The sequence below is a fragment of the Ixodes scapularis genome, unplaced genomic scaffold, assembly GCF_016920785.2.
Source record: "Ixodes scapularis isolate PalLabHiFi unplaced genomic scaffold, ASM1692078v2 PGA_scaffold5__190_contigs__length_132052651, whole genome shotgun sequence".
Classification (NCBI taxonomy): domain Eukaryota; kingdom Metazoa; phylum Arthropoda; class Arachnida; order Ixodida; family Ixodidae; genus Ixodes; species Ixodes scapularis.
Genome location: NW_024609880.1, coordinates 42,441,430 through 42,457,374, shown reverse-complemented (window position 1 = coordinate 42,457,374; position 15,945 = coordinate 42,441,430). Strand labels below are relative to the sequence as shown.

General features: G+C 46.3%; 1 protein-coding gene across 3 annotated transcripts in view; it reads left to right on the top strand.

Annotated features, from left to right (window-relative positions):
- Positions 1 to 207: 207 nt before the first annotated feature.
- LOC115316261 (intraflagellar transport protein 81 homolog) overlaps positions 208 to 15,945 on the top strand; it is a 46,471-nt gene continuing 30,733 nt past the window's right edge. Inside the window, exons 1-6 of one of the 3 annotated variants that reach the window (XM_040215616.2) lie at positions 208 to 540; positions 2,231 to 2,331; positions 4,806 to 4,986; positions 6,950 to 7,105; positions 13,202 to 13,312; positions 15,248 to 15,332. In XM_040215616.2, the coding sequence (XP_040071550.1) occupies positions 397 to 540; positions 2,231 to 2,331; positions 4,806 to 4,986; positions 6,950 to 7,105; positions 13,202 to 13,312; positions 15,248 to 15,332 (778 nt within the window). In that variant the 5' untranslated portion in view covers positions 208 to 396. Of the gene's footprint in view, positions 541 to 2,230; positions 2,332 to 4,218; positions 4,393 to 4,805; positions 4,987 to 6,949; positions 7,106 to 13,201; positions 13,313 to 15,247; positions 15,333 to 15,945 lie in introns of those variants that run through there. The other 2 variants (XM_040215618.3, XM_040215617.3) reach the window with 2 other exon arrangements.

Here is a 15,945-nt window from a genome sequence, read left to right as displayed (position 1 = left end):
TTTCTGCAAATGTCTCCTCAGTCAACCGAGACCAACTGTGCAGTCAACTTTAATTAGTGAGCCGACACGACCGGCGTACATCGTGCGCGGCGATAAAGGTACACACACCATTATTGCCGTAGCGGAAGCGCCGCCCAAATGTTGGTTCCATGAATAATTGGCGACACCCGGAGCGCCAGTCTTCTGATTACAAAACGCCCCACGTAGGAGGCGGCAATGTTAGCCCGTTGGCATGGAAACCGCACGAGGTCCCAACGCCACTCGGGTAGTCATGGCAACCGAACTCGTGGGCCGGTAGTCGTGGCAACAGACTTCAACGTGAGGACTCCGTGGCTATCTGAGAAGGGGACGAGTTGTTGGCATTGAGACTGGGGGTTCTACGTTTTGGCGTTGAACATGAGCGAACAACTCAAATTCGTGATACAGGAGCTAAACAAGGCGCCGTTCAACAAGAAGTTTAACCTAATTAGTTTCGATGCACTCAGGCCAGATCAACTTCTGCAGATTCTCAGCGATGTGTTCGCCGAGCTGGATCCCAAGGTAAACAAACGGGTACACTGCCTTTTTAGTAAAATGTTGTTTCGAGACATAAAAGATTCATATCATAATTTCTCTATATTTATTGTTTAGTGCATGAGAGGCCTTTTGAACGAAGTTTATATTTCCCGGAAATTTATCCGTTCGTTCGTCCGTGTGCCCGCCTTCCGTCCGTACATCCGTGCGGTTTCTCGTTACATTTGGAGGGAAAATCGACGTAATCTTATCTCAGGTGGAGTGAGGTGATTGCATTATTTGACCTCACGACTTGACACCACGGCATCAAAGTATCACGTTAAACCACAACCTGACACCTCCACGACGTCTCGTCACGTGGAGCAGTTCACAGTGTCATGTCGTGGTATAACATGATACCATGACGTCAGGGGGTCTGAGGTCACGGGACGTCAAGTTATACGCTCAATTTAGCGGAAAACTAATAAACGATATCTCCTTCACTTTAGGAACCGAAAGTTTGATAACTTCTAAAAAATTTTAAAGGGTCGCTTCGTAGATACTGCATTCCACGTATTATATAACACTGGAGAAACAAGTTGATGGTATTCCTCGTTATTCCCTTTTTTGTCTTCAAAGAGAGAAAGAGAGAGAGAATATAAATAAGATAAAAAAGGTATGTGGGATACATATGCCTTGCACACTATTATGCCGTTATCCAAGCTGTTTCCTCAGCGTTTTGGCGTGAAAGGGAACTGCAAAAAAATTCACGAAATGTTAGCGCTTACTTTATTGTCTAAATGTCAGACACATTCTGGCCACACCTCAAGACGCCAATTGTTTGCTCCAAAAGAAAGCAGAACATTATTTAAAACGAATGAACCGAATTCCGTCATGCCAAAGCTACCCATAAAATCAGCGCCGCTCCGCTGAAGTACTGAAGTACTGAATCTGAAAAAATACGGTTCGATCAAGTCGAACCGTATTTATTTGCCTTCTCTCCCGCGCCTATTCAACTCCTGCGGGGAGCGGGGGTGGGCCTCCCGAACGCCCGGGTTGAAACGCTTTGACGCCACCAAGTGTCGAAGCTCATAACCACTACAGCTTTGCTGGTGAAGGGTAACGTGACGTTAGGAACGCGCTGGAGGTGCTGGATCTCCTGAGACACATCGCGCTCTCCAATGGCTGCTCTCCGAGTGCTCGCTGGAATCCGCCATTTGTAACGAAAAATATAGCCTTCCGTCCAAAATACAAACTGCGATTATCATTAGCAGACTTCGCTGACCATAATTAGCTGATTTCTGAAGGTAATAGGTAAAAGGTTATATTTCAGTACCTCCTTAATGCTCTTAGTGAACAACTGATTAATATATGTAGATATAGTCAAGATCATAGACTCTCAGCAAGAAAGATCACAATTTGTTTTAATCCCCTTCACGATTTACGGCAGGCGGAAATCAAGGTAATTCACCATAACCACTTCATCTCGAGACAGTATAGTTCGTGATGGCTGACGTGACAAGTTTTATATTCGTGACGGTATTACGCGATGAGTTCGTTACCCTGAAGTGACCAGTTAGCTCGGACATTATCTTTCTGAACAAGGTATCAGCCCAAACCAATCCTTGACCACATCTAGTTACTAAATACGCAGACCTTGCACATTCTAAAATCCTGCCAAAAACGTGTCACTATGTGAATCTTTTCACTCATTACGCTCGGCTCCTCGTATCTTCAGATGCAAGCCGACGTACGCAACGAAGATCCTGAACAACTGGCTATGAAGACCTTAAACTTTCTAAGAATACTCAAGTACAAACCACCGGAAAACATTCCCTTGTAAGTTGCATAGTTTTGAATGTGACCCTTATCTAATAATATATAATATAAAGATAAAGGTTTTATTGAACAGATTGGCAACGACCAAAGCTTTGTCACAAATTTCCCTACACGTAACCTAGCCTTACCTAACTGCATAAATACAGTCATTCGGGCTAGCTTCCCTCGAGAACACCGGACACCAATTAAAATAGCTTAAAAAATTGTGGAAAACAGCGAAAACAGCGACTGTTTCAAACTGAACATTACTATCCAATAGTAGAACCGCAAAATCTCAGTGCCTCACCGTTTAAGAAGCATTGAACTTCAGTTTTCTTATAGTTACAGAAAAAGGTGTTTACGTGGGCAAAGATGGGGATGGGGCGAGAGGAAGGGGGGAAGGTGAATGACCGAACTGAATTATAGCTAGCGTTTTATTTATTTAGTTTTTATTCGACATTTTCATAAAATTATATCTTCACTTAAACAAAGTGATGTGTATGTTCAGAGTTTTAAACTGATCTTGTCTTGTGCCGGGCTATATCGAGGAATCAAAAAAGAAAGAAAAATGTCCACGAAAAAGGTAATGCCAGAAAATATGATACAAAAATTTGCAAATCCACACAGCTTTTTATTTTTATTGCGAATCAAGATGAAACTGTATGAAAATATTCTTTAGTGTCTGGGAATTGTGATCAGTAACTCGAGTTAGTGGAACTACAAAATATGAAGTTATAATAAAAGGTCGCAAACTTCTAAATTTTGCCGTGACCACCAGAGCAAATCAAGACAACTCTAGTAAAACCAAAAAATGACACCTCGTTAATAAAGATATATATATATGTGTATATATATATATATATATATATATATACATATATATATATATACAGGGTGTTTCAGAAAACTCAGGCCAAATCGCTCCTGCTAAAACTACTCATCGCAACGAAAAAAGGCTTGTGTCGTTTTGGCCGAGGGCCAGAGGCCCATTTAGGAAAATTATTAAAGTCCGAGATAATTAAATTGTGAATTATTTTTGCGTAATTAACTTTTTAATACTGTGTTTAAGGGCATGGTTTGAATTAGAAAATTGCTCAGCATCGTAAAAAAACACTAAGTCAACAAACTGCAGAACGATAGAAGGCACGCGAAGCATTTTACGGCTTTCTGAAAAACCGCACAAATTCGACGGGTTTTCAAGTTTCGGTTTGCTATCGGAGCGCCTCTGGGCCCCGGCGGCACCGCGCCCCGTGGAAGGATAGTGCAACCAGCCTCTACTGCGTCGCGCGATGACAGCGCAGGACTAAAATGAGTAAATAACCCTAACTGATGATTTACTCCTTCCACCTGCTTCCTTTACAGCGTTCACTCTGCTAAAGCGGAAAGAGTAGAGGGCTTTCTGGGAGAATCTAATCCGGCTACTCTTATAACTGACCGCTCTTTGAACTACCTTCGTATATTTTTGTTGTTTTTATTAAACATCGGTTACGGTGATATACCAGGCAGCCAGACTTCCCCGATAATTTCCAATTTATCGTAAAAAAAGACAGTTAATTCTCGACGACTAATGCAACGAGAATCCTATGCCCAAGACAGTATCACGATACAAGCGATACCCTTAATGCATTTTACTACTGGAGTACAAATTCATTTTTTCAAAAGCATTTAGATACGGAGAAACAGATACTCGAAAACGCCTCTAAGATAGTATTGCGATCATTTGTGTTACGAAACTGCTCAGCACTGGACTCTTGTGCGCATTTTTGTTGTCAAAATTACTGAGCTACAAAACCGCAGCCATTAGGCAAACAAGCATCACCTGCGAACGTTAATGCTGTTCGTAGTAAAATTATATAAAAAAAGAACGTACCGCCACTTCAAAAATCTGCTTTTGTTAGGAAGGTACGCACCTAACAAATATTTGTTTCTAACGCTGCTAGCTTGTTTTAAATCCTTCGATAATCTTTGAGATGTTTTGTTTGTTCTAAGTGCTCCGCGTAAGCGTGCATCTTCCTCTCATATAGTGGATGACTGCCGCGCACGTTTTAGTGGAAGCTGTAGAACCGACGGCTTCGTTCATTTGTGAGATGAAAATGGGGCCAGTGCTGCTGTCTTCAGCTTATATCTTTCAAGTATCGACTGCGCCTGCATTTACGAACTAACGTAAATACAAGCGCACCGCTCACGTTAACTAATGTTGTTTCGCTAACATGAACCGAGCTTCGCATTTTGAAGCACTATACGATAAACCTTCTTGATAAACTATCGTGATTAACAGACATTCAAAATACTTTTGTGAAAATACCTTTCTCATGGCCTCTTGTCATCTAAATGCTTTGAATGTTCCGCCGAAGAGAGGGCTCTTTAAGTTATTTTTTATTGACGAAGCTTGCGATCCAATGAATGGGTTAACATGACTCAACCTACACTCGCTCTTACTAGAAAGGAAAAATAAGCACATTTTTGCGTACCACGTGAATAAACATTTCTTGCAGGACCACCTTCCGTCAAGGACTTGTATCAGGAGACAAGGCGGCTCTGCACCCGATCCTAGAATGGGCCTTGGGACGAATGCCTGAGCTGCGAAAACGGGCCTACTTGGCTCGTTTTCTTGTCAGGGTTGAGCTCCACCCTGAACTGGAAGGAGACGCTGACCTTGTCGCTCTTTATTCTCAGGTGAACCTTAGCTTACAAGCATACGGTCAGTAGGTCATCTGGATTTTAGAGAAGCCCAAAGGTGGCAGTTGCTACGGGAGGCTTATATTTGATACTTCATTTCGACATTGTCTAGGAACTTTTTATTGGGACTACGTTTGAGATAATTTGAACGTGTTACGTCTGTCCTTGCATATGCAATCTGCGTCTGTGCAATCTAAGTCCTCGATCGTTAGTATCACACATGTAAATTAGCGCTTTTAAGACAATTTAGATGGCCCGCAAAAATCGGTTTCTCAGTCTATCGCGCAGGAATTTGCTACAGAGTTGCAAGCAGGTGGTAGAAATTTACGCTGAAACAATCAAGGAATTAACCTACTTCGTTCAAAAGAAGAACAACAAAAAGAGAAACCTGTTCTGGGCAATCTACGCCACCAACTCGCAGCGGTGCATGCGGGGTACGAGGTGCTGCCGATAGATGGCATATTCAGCGTCGATGGAGCACCAGCTGAATCAGGTTATACCAGCGGATGATCCCGCCCAAAAACCTGACTTGACCGGCGCTCCCTCTACGCGGCGTGCGCCATCCTTCGGCAGCACTTCCTATTACGCGTGCATCGTCTGCAAGGTGGTGGCGTAGACGGCCCACAGCAGGTTTATGTTTTGTTTTGTTTCTTTGAACGAGGTGTGTTGATTCCTTGATTTTTCACTGTAAACTCCACCGCCTTCTTGCACTTCTGCAGTAAATTGCAGCGCGGTATTTTGGGAAACCGATTTTCGCGGGCCGTCTAAAATGCCTTAAAAGCGTTAGTTTACGAGCTGTATATAGCAGCGCGTGTTCTAATAGCGTCCCTTGAATGCGACAGTTTGACATCTTTATTTTCTTGAGTTGTACCTAAATTGCCTCATGGCATCATTGTGGGGAGGTTATTCAATATATCTAGGTAATCAGGAAAAAAAGAACGTAATTGTCCTCGATGTACACATTTGATAGGGAATATTATTCCATTTAATGGGCGTCTCAAGAAATGAATTCGGAAAATAGTATTTTTTTATAGCCACATACACAAACCTATTCAAAATTATCACGAACAAAAAGAGCTTGAAAATATATGTTGCTTCACAAATTTCAGTAGTATTGTAAAATAATTAAAAAAATGTGTCTCGTTTGTTTCTGATTTCAATCATTTTTCGTCCCAAAATTTCTTTTAGGGCTGGCATGTTCAACCGCCTTCCCCCTCCCCAAGGAAAAAAAGAAACAACAGAAAGGAGAGCGTTCTCAAGCGTAAATTGATAGAATATCCACTGTCTAGCTTTTATAAATATTTTACTGGCGCAGAAAGAGCTAAAACATTTATGCATTGCGATTTCACGCCAGCGACATACTTTGAGAAGCCGGACACAAAATAGGAATTTTCAGATATACGCGGCGTACCAGAGAACAGAAATTGATGTTTATCACCTAGAGTAAATAAACTAAGCATCGCAGAAAGCTCGATCTCTGCGAGATCTCTGCGATTTGGAAAGGACCCGAAATTTTTCGAAGATCGTCAAAACAAGAACTGACATTCTGGGCGCCTGTAGGTTATATTTCAGTAGTAAAAACATTTGTCAGGGGAAAAATATTCACTTCCTTGCTGACAAGTGTAATTCACTTATATATGTCCTGCATACGTTCACAATGCCATTTCTTGGTTTGGAGACATTTGTCTCAGATATGCGTCGGCTCAGTGATAAATTCTGTTTTTATCAATTAATTTTGAGCCAGGTAACGCCATGGTCTCAAACTTCCGCGTTCTATCCTAATACCTACCGTAACATTCTCGCGGAGCTTGAGCTTTCTGCGATGCATATTTTTTATTTACCCGAACCGAAAGACATGGCTCTCTTTCATTGCGAGCGCCATGTACTTTGTCTATAACCGGGGAAACTTTCCATTACTAGACCGAATGAAAACGTATGACGTTTCCCTCGTGCCTTTCAGTATGAGGCCTTGATGGAACAATTCAAGGAGGTGCACAAGATAAGCGAGGCTCTCAAGGGAAGCGGCTTCAATACGCAGGAGGTTCGCAAGGACATCGGACACATGGAAGAAGAGAAGGAGCAGCTTCTCAAGAAGATTGCCCGACTGCGGCGAAGGGTGTGTACTCCGATTCATAAAAGACTGGATTATCTGAAATCAAATCGGAACACCAAGTCATTCGAAAAGTTTTGTGAAATGAAAAGACAAGGCACTAGCTTTTCTGATCATGTTAGTAATTCTTCATCGGTAGATTTGATGAGACTGTTTTTGGCATAACTTTATCTGAGTAGCTTAAGGGAGGTGGTCATTCTTGAGGCTGCAGGGTTTGACAAGTCTTATTGACGAAAAAAAAAGTTATTAAGGAAATAGCTAGCGTAACACTCAAGATGAACAAAAAGGTTTGAGGACCTCAGCATACAGCCGTTTTATTGAAAATCAAACAAACAAAACATACCTCGAAAGCTTTCCGGTTGGGTCCCTTCAGCTTTCCCGTGCTCAACTTAGTAGCAATTTTATCATTTTCAGTACTTAACAAATGTATATAAAAAGTTCTCGTATATGATTATTTAAACAGAACAATAGCGGGCACACGATAGATGCTATTCCAGTTCCTTTCTCGGATCTCAGATGGCGCACTTTTCGACTCTCTTTGGAGCGCTTTTGGAAAAAATCTAGCTCAAGCGGGTGTTAGGTAAACAAATAGAACAGAGATTATATACTCAAAATGCTCATATGAAAGACTCAATCTCGACAGAAGTCAAAGGAATATTTGTTGCTGGAATCGGCCTTTAATATGGGAGCCCTACAGTACGGGTTCTTTCGTTCCTCTGGTCACCTTGCGCCGTCCAGACTGCCAGGTCCGGATGGGGTGACGGGCTTCGTTGTGGGAAGCTGGGCGGGTCTTGCCGGAGACGAAGTTGCTTCCCTTGGCCGTCGACGACTAATTCAGTTGACTTTGGGAATTATTTTTAAACAAAACAATTTAATACTTTTGAAACGAATGAAAATACAAAGAAAAACGATACTGCGAAATGATAACTTCCCCTGTACGGGGTTGGGAAGGAGGTGGTCGGGTGTTAGCTTATCCAAGCTCGGGAGTTGGCTGGCTCGTGGGATTACGTCCCGATTACGGGGACGTCCCTCGGAATCCCACGACCTGACTCGATTACGGAGCGACAGCTCTCGAGCCCCAGCACGAACTAAACTCACTCGCTGAGTTTCTAATCCAAGTTACTCGTTGGTCCGTCCCCTTTTAGTGGACCGGCGAATCCTCGACGCGTCGTGAGACAGGCGTTTCCCACCGCCAACCAATCGGCTCACTTTCTCGCCACGTGGGAATTGCTTGTATTCCCGGGTGGGAACCCGCGATCTGCGTACATCTCACGGTCAAAGGTCGGGCTGGTTCGGATGCAAGCAAAATCATTTCTCGCATGGCGAAGTGGACAACCGACCCCAGTGTGGATAGCGCCGACTAAGTGAGCCATCCCGCAATTCATTCTGCCAGAGGCGGTCTGACGTTGCCGTTCTGCCGCGACCCCCCACACTCGGGCGAAAAAGACTAAACCGATGTAAACGCGCCGTGTAAACAGCGCCGGCCAGAGCCACTGCGCTCTGGTGGCGGTGGTGGTGTAACTTTACTTTTCCGGCCCGGAACGCACGCTCCGATTCTCTCGGCAGAAAACGCGCGCCCCGAACCCCGCGTCGTAAAGTACGCCTGTCTCTCGAGGTCGCCCGCCAAGGGAAGTGTTTACAACTACGCTTTCCCCCCAGTCAAATCTCCCTGGTGCTAACGGCCCACCCGCGGAGCTCTCGTCGATCCTTACACCTCCCCCCTTAAGACTCTTGCTGGACTGAAAGAACATCTAAGAGTCAAACATGAAAAAAAGGATCGAAGACATCAGTCGCATTTCTACATACGATGCACAAAAAAAAAACGCAAGTGGCGTTGTAAAAAAAAAGGTTATCTTCGTAAACATCAGTGCATAATACTGAAGATGAATACGTATACAAGTGACATGACCGAGCTCTTCAACGCTGCAAAACCAAAAAGACAAAAAAAAAAACACCATTAAACACGCGCCATGCAATGTCCCCATATTGAATGACAGTACGTCACTATAAAAGAAAATACGCGCACATGTCACAATGCAGGCATCAACGTTTACGCCAGGAACAAGAAAAGAAAGAAGAACGCTGAACGGAACACGCCTGCTGCAATAACCGCGCATCGGAACACACAAAAAAAAAAAATGCTTCGCAAAACAATTGTCTCTAGGCTCGTGCACTGGAAAATGTCAAGTCACAGCAGCCACGAGGTTTGACGAAGTCTCTTCACGCACGGACACAGCAGCAAGACCACACTCCTGGGGTATACAAGTCAGGCCGCGCGGTAGGCAGAACCACCCATGCTCTCGGGTGGGCGCAGCGCTGAGTCAGTGGTACCCCAAAATCTGTTCAGCAAGCGAGACAAAGCGTCTGCGTTACCGCTAGCGGACCCCTTTCTGTGGGTCATGATCACATCATAGCGCAGTAGCGCTAGAGCCCACTTTGATAGCTTTGCCCCATGCGGTCCGAAGGACGTCAGGTAGGACAGAGGGTTGTGGTCCGACACGACGTGCACTTTTGCGCCCAAGAGCCCGCCATAAAATGTGACAAGCGCCCAAACGAGAGCGAACGCCTCGCGCCCAATGGTGGACCAGCGTGTTTGGGTAGGAGTGAACGTATGGCTGGCGAACGCGATCGGCTTCTCGGCTCCGCCACTCCCGATCTGGCCCAGGCACGACCCTGGTGCCACTGCTGACGCGTCTGTCAAAAGCCAGCAAGGCTCCTGCAAGCTCGGGGTCGAAAGGATCGCCGCCTCATAGAGTGCTGTCTTTAGCTGCGGGAATGCGCCCTCCGCCCCCTCCGGCCTAGGTATTTCGTTCAGTTCGCCCTTTTTGGCAAGGGCCGTGCAGAGCTCGGCGATAGCAGCGTAGCGTTTTGCGTACTCTCGGAAGTAGCCACACGGTCCCAGGACACTCTGCGGTTCCCTCTTATTACGCGGGTAATCTAAACCCTCGGTCGCGGCGTCCTTATTTGGGTCGTGTTTATTCGTTCCAGACCCCACGACGTGCCCGGGGAGAGTGACTGACCCCCCGGCAACCTGACACTCCTCGTGAATGAGCTCACCTGTTTGTTCAGTCGCGCCGTTTTCGGGGGGCGCGCAGTTTACGTCTCCAAAGTTAGCATCTTCGTGAAGCATGACTCCCACATGTCCCACTCGAGCACGGCTGTTTCTCAGCCGGCTCGCACGAACCACTTTGGTTCCGCCCTCCCGAGTCACAGGACCTGAAGCCGCCACGAAAGCATTCGGTGATGCTATCCTGTGTTCACCCTCATCAAAATCCTGGTCTTTGTGCCGGTTCAGCAACTTCCAGTCATACGATGAAAGTAAGCAATCCGCCGTGATAGTCAGTGTATCGGTAACCGCACACAGTACGGTGACCGGATCACTCTGAGCAACCCCTCCCCGGCGCCTGGCCTGCAGCGGCAAACGCACGAGTTTTGCTGTTACCTGTTGCCCAAAGGCAGAAACAAGGCGAACTGTGCCGCTATGCTCGACCAGTTCCGGCGGAACGGCGCTCTCTCTGACGACTGTTATTTCACTTCCGGTGTCTCGCACGGCCGTTAGCTCTTGGTCGCCGGAGAAAAGTTCGACTAGGATCAGTCCTGAACCTCTGGGTCCCCACTTGTCATTCTTATCTACTGCAGCCGTTGGCTGTTGAGGGAAACTCAAAACAGCAGTTCTGTCCCCTACCATCACTCCCTGTACGAGTGGCTTTCGAGCCGTTTCGTCTTGCTCTTTGCGGTTAGGGCAGTTTCGCGAAATGTGCCCGCTTTGGTTACAGCCAAAGCAACGAGGCGAAGTGCGAGGAGGGCTCTGCTTAGAAGCGTCCGTCCCCGGCTTCGAGCCGTCGCCTCTGACTTCTATGCCCCTCGCCGTTCGTCCGTCTCTCTCTGCCTCCTCGTACATCTGTACCACCTTAGCTAGCTCGTGCGCCTGCAGCCACTTTGTCTCTTCACGCAGCGTGACGTGCCGGAGACACTCCTCACTGAGGCTCGACTTCACCTGGTCTGCGACCATCAGATGAATCAGGTCCTCTTTACTCTCTACTTTGCGCGCCTCCAGGTAGTAGCTGAAATAGCTCGCCGTCCTCGAGGCGAACTGCGCCCACCCCTCGTCTTTTCGCTTACGCGCGCCGGCAAACCGCTTCCGGTACTCGCCAGGGGTGAGTCGGAGCTCGTCCAGGACGGCGGCCTTGACCGTGTCGTAGCTAGCTATCTCCTCCGCAGATAACCTCGTAAAAAGATATTTAACTCTTTCTGACAACGCCGGCATTATCAGATGTACTCGGCTCTCATTCGGCACTCCGTAGGCCGCGAACATCTTTTCGACACCGTCGAACCAAACAGGAACTTCCGCGTCAGGTGGCAGTTTCTGATTTTTAAGAAGTTTCGCGCATTGCGAAACAGGGTCCAGCCTGCCCATTCCGGTCGTCACGGTAGCCGCCTCACCGACACTCGGTCCACGCATTGCCGCGATCCTTTCCTCGCTCTCAAGCTTGAGTTTTAACATGGCAATTTCGTGCTCGTGCTCCATGCGCCGCATGGTTTCCGCGTGCGCATGGGCAGCGCGCTCGTCGGCGGACCAACTTTCTGACCCTTCCGCCCCTCCGTCGGTCCCTTTGTCATTTTCCGCAGTTTTCGCTTTATCCCCCGATTTCTTCATATTTTCCTGCACACTGACTCCTACGTCTGCGCACACACCAAAGAAACGTGAAGGTTCCACTCACCGGCGCCGCGGAGTCTCCCTTGGACTGGATGGCACGGGGTGACAGTGGGCTCCCTTGACGCTAGTCGGTCTCTGATGCGTGGGCTCTCTGCGGTAGTCGTTCCGTTGCCCCTCGATGATGTTTCTTGAATTTCGATGTCGTCGAAGCCAATCCTGTCGACTGCGTTAGTACAGGTTCTTTCGTTCCTCTGGTCACCTTGCGCCGTCCAGACTGCCAGGTCCGGATGGGGTGACGGGCTTCGTTGTGGGAAGCTGGGCGGGTCTTGCCGGAGACGAAGTTGCTTCCCTTGGCCGTCGACGACTAATTCAGTTGACTTTGGGAATTACTTTTAAACAAAACAATTTAATACTTTTGAAACGAATGAAAATACAAAGAAAAACGATACTGTGAAATGATAACTTCCCCTGTACGGGGTTGGGAAGGAGGTGGTCGGGTGTTAGCTTATCCAAGCTCGGGAGTTGGCTGGCTCGTGGGATTACGTCCCGATTACGGGGACGTCCCTCGGAATCCCACGACCTGACTCGATTACGGAGCGACAGCTCTCGAGCCCCAGCACGAACTAAACTCACTCGCTGAGTTTCTAATCCAAGTTACTCGTTGGTCCGTCCCCTTTTAGTGGACCGGCGAATCCTCGACGCGTCGTGAGACAGGCGTTTCCCACCGCCAACCAATCGGCTCACTTTCTCGCCACGTGGGAATTGCTTGTATTCCCGGGTGGGAACCCGCGATCTGCGTACATCTCACGGTCAAAGGTCGGGCTGGTTCGGATGCAAGCAAAATCATTTCTCGCATGGCGAAGTGGACAACCGACCCCAGTGTGGATAGCGCCGACTAAGTGAGCCATCCCGCAATTCATTCTGCCAGAGGCGGTCTGACGTTGCCGTTCTGCCGCGACCCCCCCACACTCGGGCGAAAAAGACTAAACCGATGTAAACGCGCCGTGTAAACAGCGCCGGCCAGAGCCACTGCGCTCTGGTGGCGGTGGTGGTGTAACTTTACTTTTCCGGCCCGGAACGCACGCTCCGATTCTCTCGGCAGAAAACGCGCGCCCCGAACCCCGCGTCGTAAAGTACGCCTGTCTCTCGAGGTCGCCCGCCAAGGGAAGTGTTTACAACTACGCTTTCCCCCCAGTCAAATCTCCCTGGTGCTAACGGCCCACCCGCGGAGCTCTCGTCGATCCTTACACCTACCTTGGTAAGTTCCATGCAGAACGATGAGCTCAAACCTTGCACGAGAAACTTTTGAGGGGCTACGACATCCTTGAAAGCTAAGTTCATGAAAGAAGTTATCGCTCAAGAATGTTATAACTGCTAGCCCGTAAGTCATTTCTTCTTAATTCTTTAAAATTACCACAGCCGTGTTCTTATGCTTTGACCTGCAGGTTGACGTTCACAGCAACAAGGATGCCATGTTAGAGCTCGCCAGAAACCTCCGCGAAGAGCAGGACAAAGCAGACACCCTTTCCCAACAAAGAATGAATCAACAAGATGCGGTGAGTGCGCCCATGAGCATTCCTATGAAATATCTTAGACAACGGAGTACGCCGTGAGTATCTTGAGTATACCGACGCGCCTCACATCTACGTATTTGAGGTTTGCACATGTAAGAAAGCATGCAGAATTTAAATAACAGAACTTGCGATAAGCTTACACAGATTCAGGGCCAAAACAGGCATTTATTGAGTAAGCGAAGACGACGAGTAACCACTTGTCATAAGCATTGCGTCTACCACAATAATATCAAAGAAAAAAGTCCTATCTGATGAATAAAAAATGCCGTTATATTTCAAGCCTTTGGCGGGTAATTACAAAACTCGCCCCACGACGGTTTGAGGAATGAACACGTAGATCTGGAATCTGCCGTCTCAAAGAATGACGTTTATGAACTGTTAGTGGGAAGACTTCAAGCGTAAATAGTGAAGCAAGTTGTATGCGAGGGAAGAGAGCGGATTGCTGTTTTATGTTGCTTTTGATAAAGCGTAAGCTTCTTAAATGCCGGTGATCTATACTACAAATATATGCAAACGGAACTCTCCTTGCTCTGTGCACTTCAGGCCACGGGGACAATTATTTTTAAGGCATCCGATCAATCGCTTTAGTTTACTATCAGGTTCAGTGAAACGTTTTAAAAGCTCAAGCAAACCTCAATGCTGCGAGTTTTTTCACGGGTTTTAAAATCCGCTTGTTTACTTTTACTTTTCTATCCCTTCGTGCAACGAATCCCACGTGATTTTCACTGAAAGAAATTAACTTTAACGTTAACGTAAAGATGACTTTTGCAGCCCTATTTTTTAATTAATTTACGTTGGCGCAGCTTTATAGTAACGCAAAAAATGCGAAAATAAATTAACAATAAATTACAAGACCAGTTTCGATTTTTAGCGTCGCAGTCGGAATCCTAAACTTGAAATGTTGACCAAAATTCGTTGCAATATCTCATACAAATGCTAGAGTTAAAGACAAAAGTAACGGGTTATCGAAAAGGTTCATTAAGAGCAAGGTTATTCAGTGAAATTGTTTTTGGAGAAAACTGCCGCCGTTCGCTAGAACATCATTGAGCAAAAGCGATATCTGTAAACGCAATTTTAAACCTTGATAAATCAGCGCCACTAATTGTGGTTGATGCTGAGGACTGAACATTTACACGCACCCTCTTACATTCTGCATTTACACGTTCATACTTTACCTTTAAAACCTCGATAAAAAAAAACAAGAAAAAAAACGCCATTGCGTTTCTTTTGGGTGTTGCTCTGTCTCCGTGTTTTTTTTTTTTTTTTATGGCTTTTGCTATTTTTATATCTCAACGGATTTCACAAGTAAAACAACATTCAGGCGTGTAGCAAGAAAAAAAAAAAGTATAAAAATTAGATCAGCCTAGTTGTGTCGCTCGACAAAAGGAGCCTGAGTCGTGATCGGAATAGCTACCGCGGTAAAACTAATTATTCAAACTTGAACATATATTTATGGTGTATAATTGGAAGAATAAACCGACTAAAATCACATATATATCCATCTGACTGCCACAACTAATGGCTGTCAAATTGCCGCGTATGTTGAATCAAAGATAAAACAGCTTATATCAATTACAAAAAAAAACAAAAAACGCAGGACGTGGCGAGTTTCAAGCATGACGTCATCGCTCCTCAGCCAATAAGATGGTACCTTCTTTAACCGATAAGAGCACCAAAGACCAAATCACAAATCCAGAAGCGTGGACATAACAGTGTGTCCACGCGTGTCGTACGCTCTCGGTGACAATTCCTTTAAGTGTTCCAGTGCATATTTCATGCCGACCAGCTCAGACATTCACTCTCGCAAAAGAGAGAGAGAGAGAGAAATATCAGTGTATCCCAGTCCCGCCATACACTAAATTGTGGTGTAATGAGTTCCGAACGACTTTCCATTGTTTGTGTCTCACGTTGGCGTAGCTGAACCACTGCGAGCAAAAGATCCAGAGACTGACGCAACAGCTCAGGGACCTCCGACAGTCGGGACTCGGGGCGACCCCAGAAGGTGAGATAAACTCCTTCAGTAATCCTATAAAATAAACTATAGTGATATAGTATAACTACTTTGGTAATAAAAATAATAAACTAAAATAGCTATTTCGTCAAATCTATGAATACGAAAAATAATCTATGCACAAGAAAACGATTTCGGGATGTGAGCCCATAAAACCGCTGATGTTAAAGATATGACACGCAGCCGACCGACAACCTTGACCAGAAGCACGCCGAAACGCCGCCGAACACGCCACTTCGCTTCGCCCATAGAGGCTTCGCCGCTTCGCCGAGCTTTCATGAACGATCGCTCTCGACTCGTTTTGTTTGCCCGCTTGCTCCAACCTGTCGATCCTGCCCGGGCTCTACAATGTCTTATGTTTTAGTAGAATTTCTACTCGACAAGACCCAGCCTGTTGTGAGTTCCGACGATGTAAGGGACTTTAGCGGTGTAGTTGAAGACGACAAGGTGTACCAGGTCTACTGGGCCGGAGACGCGCGAACAAAAGGATCGTTCTACGACGCGAAAGTACTCTACATGGGAGGTGAGTAGAACTGAAGTTCGGCGAGTGATGTACGAGTGCTTTGCATAACATGCTGGAGACTTAACTGCATTTGCAGCCGAA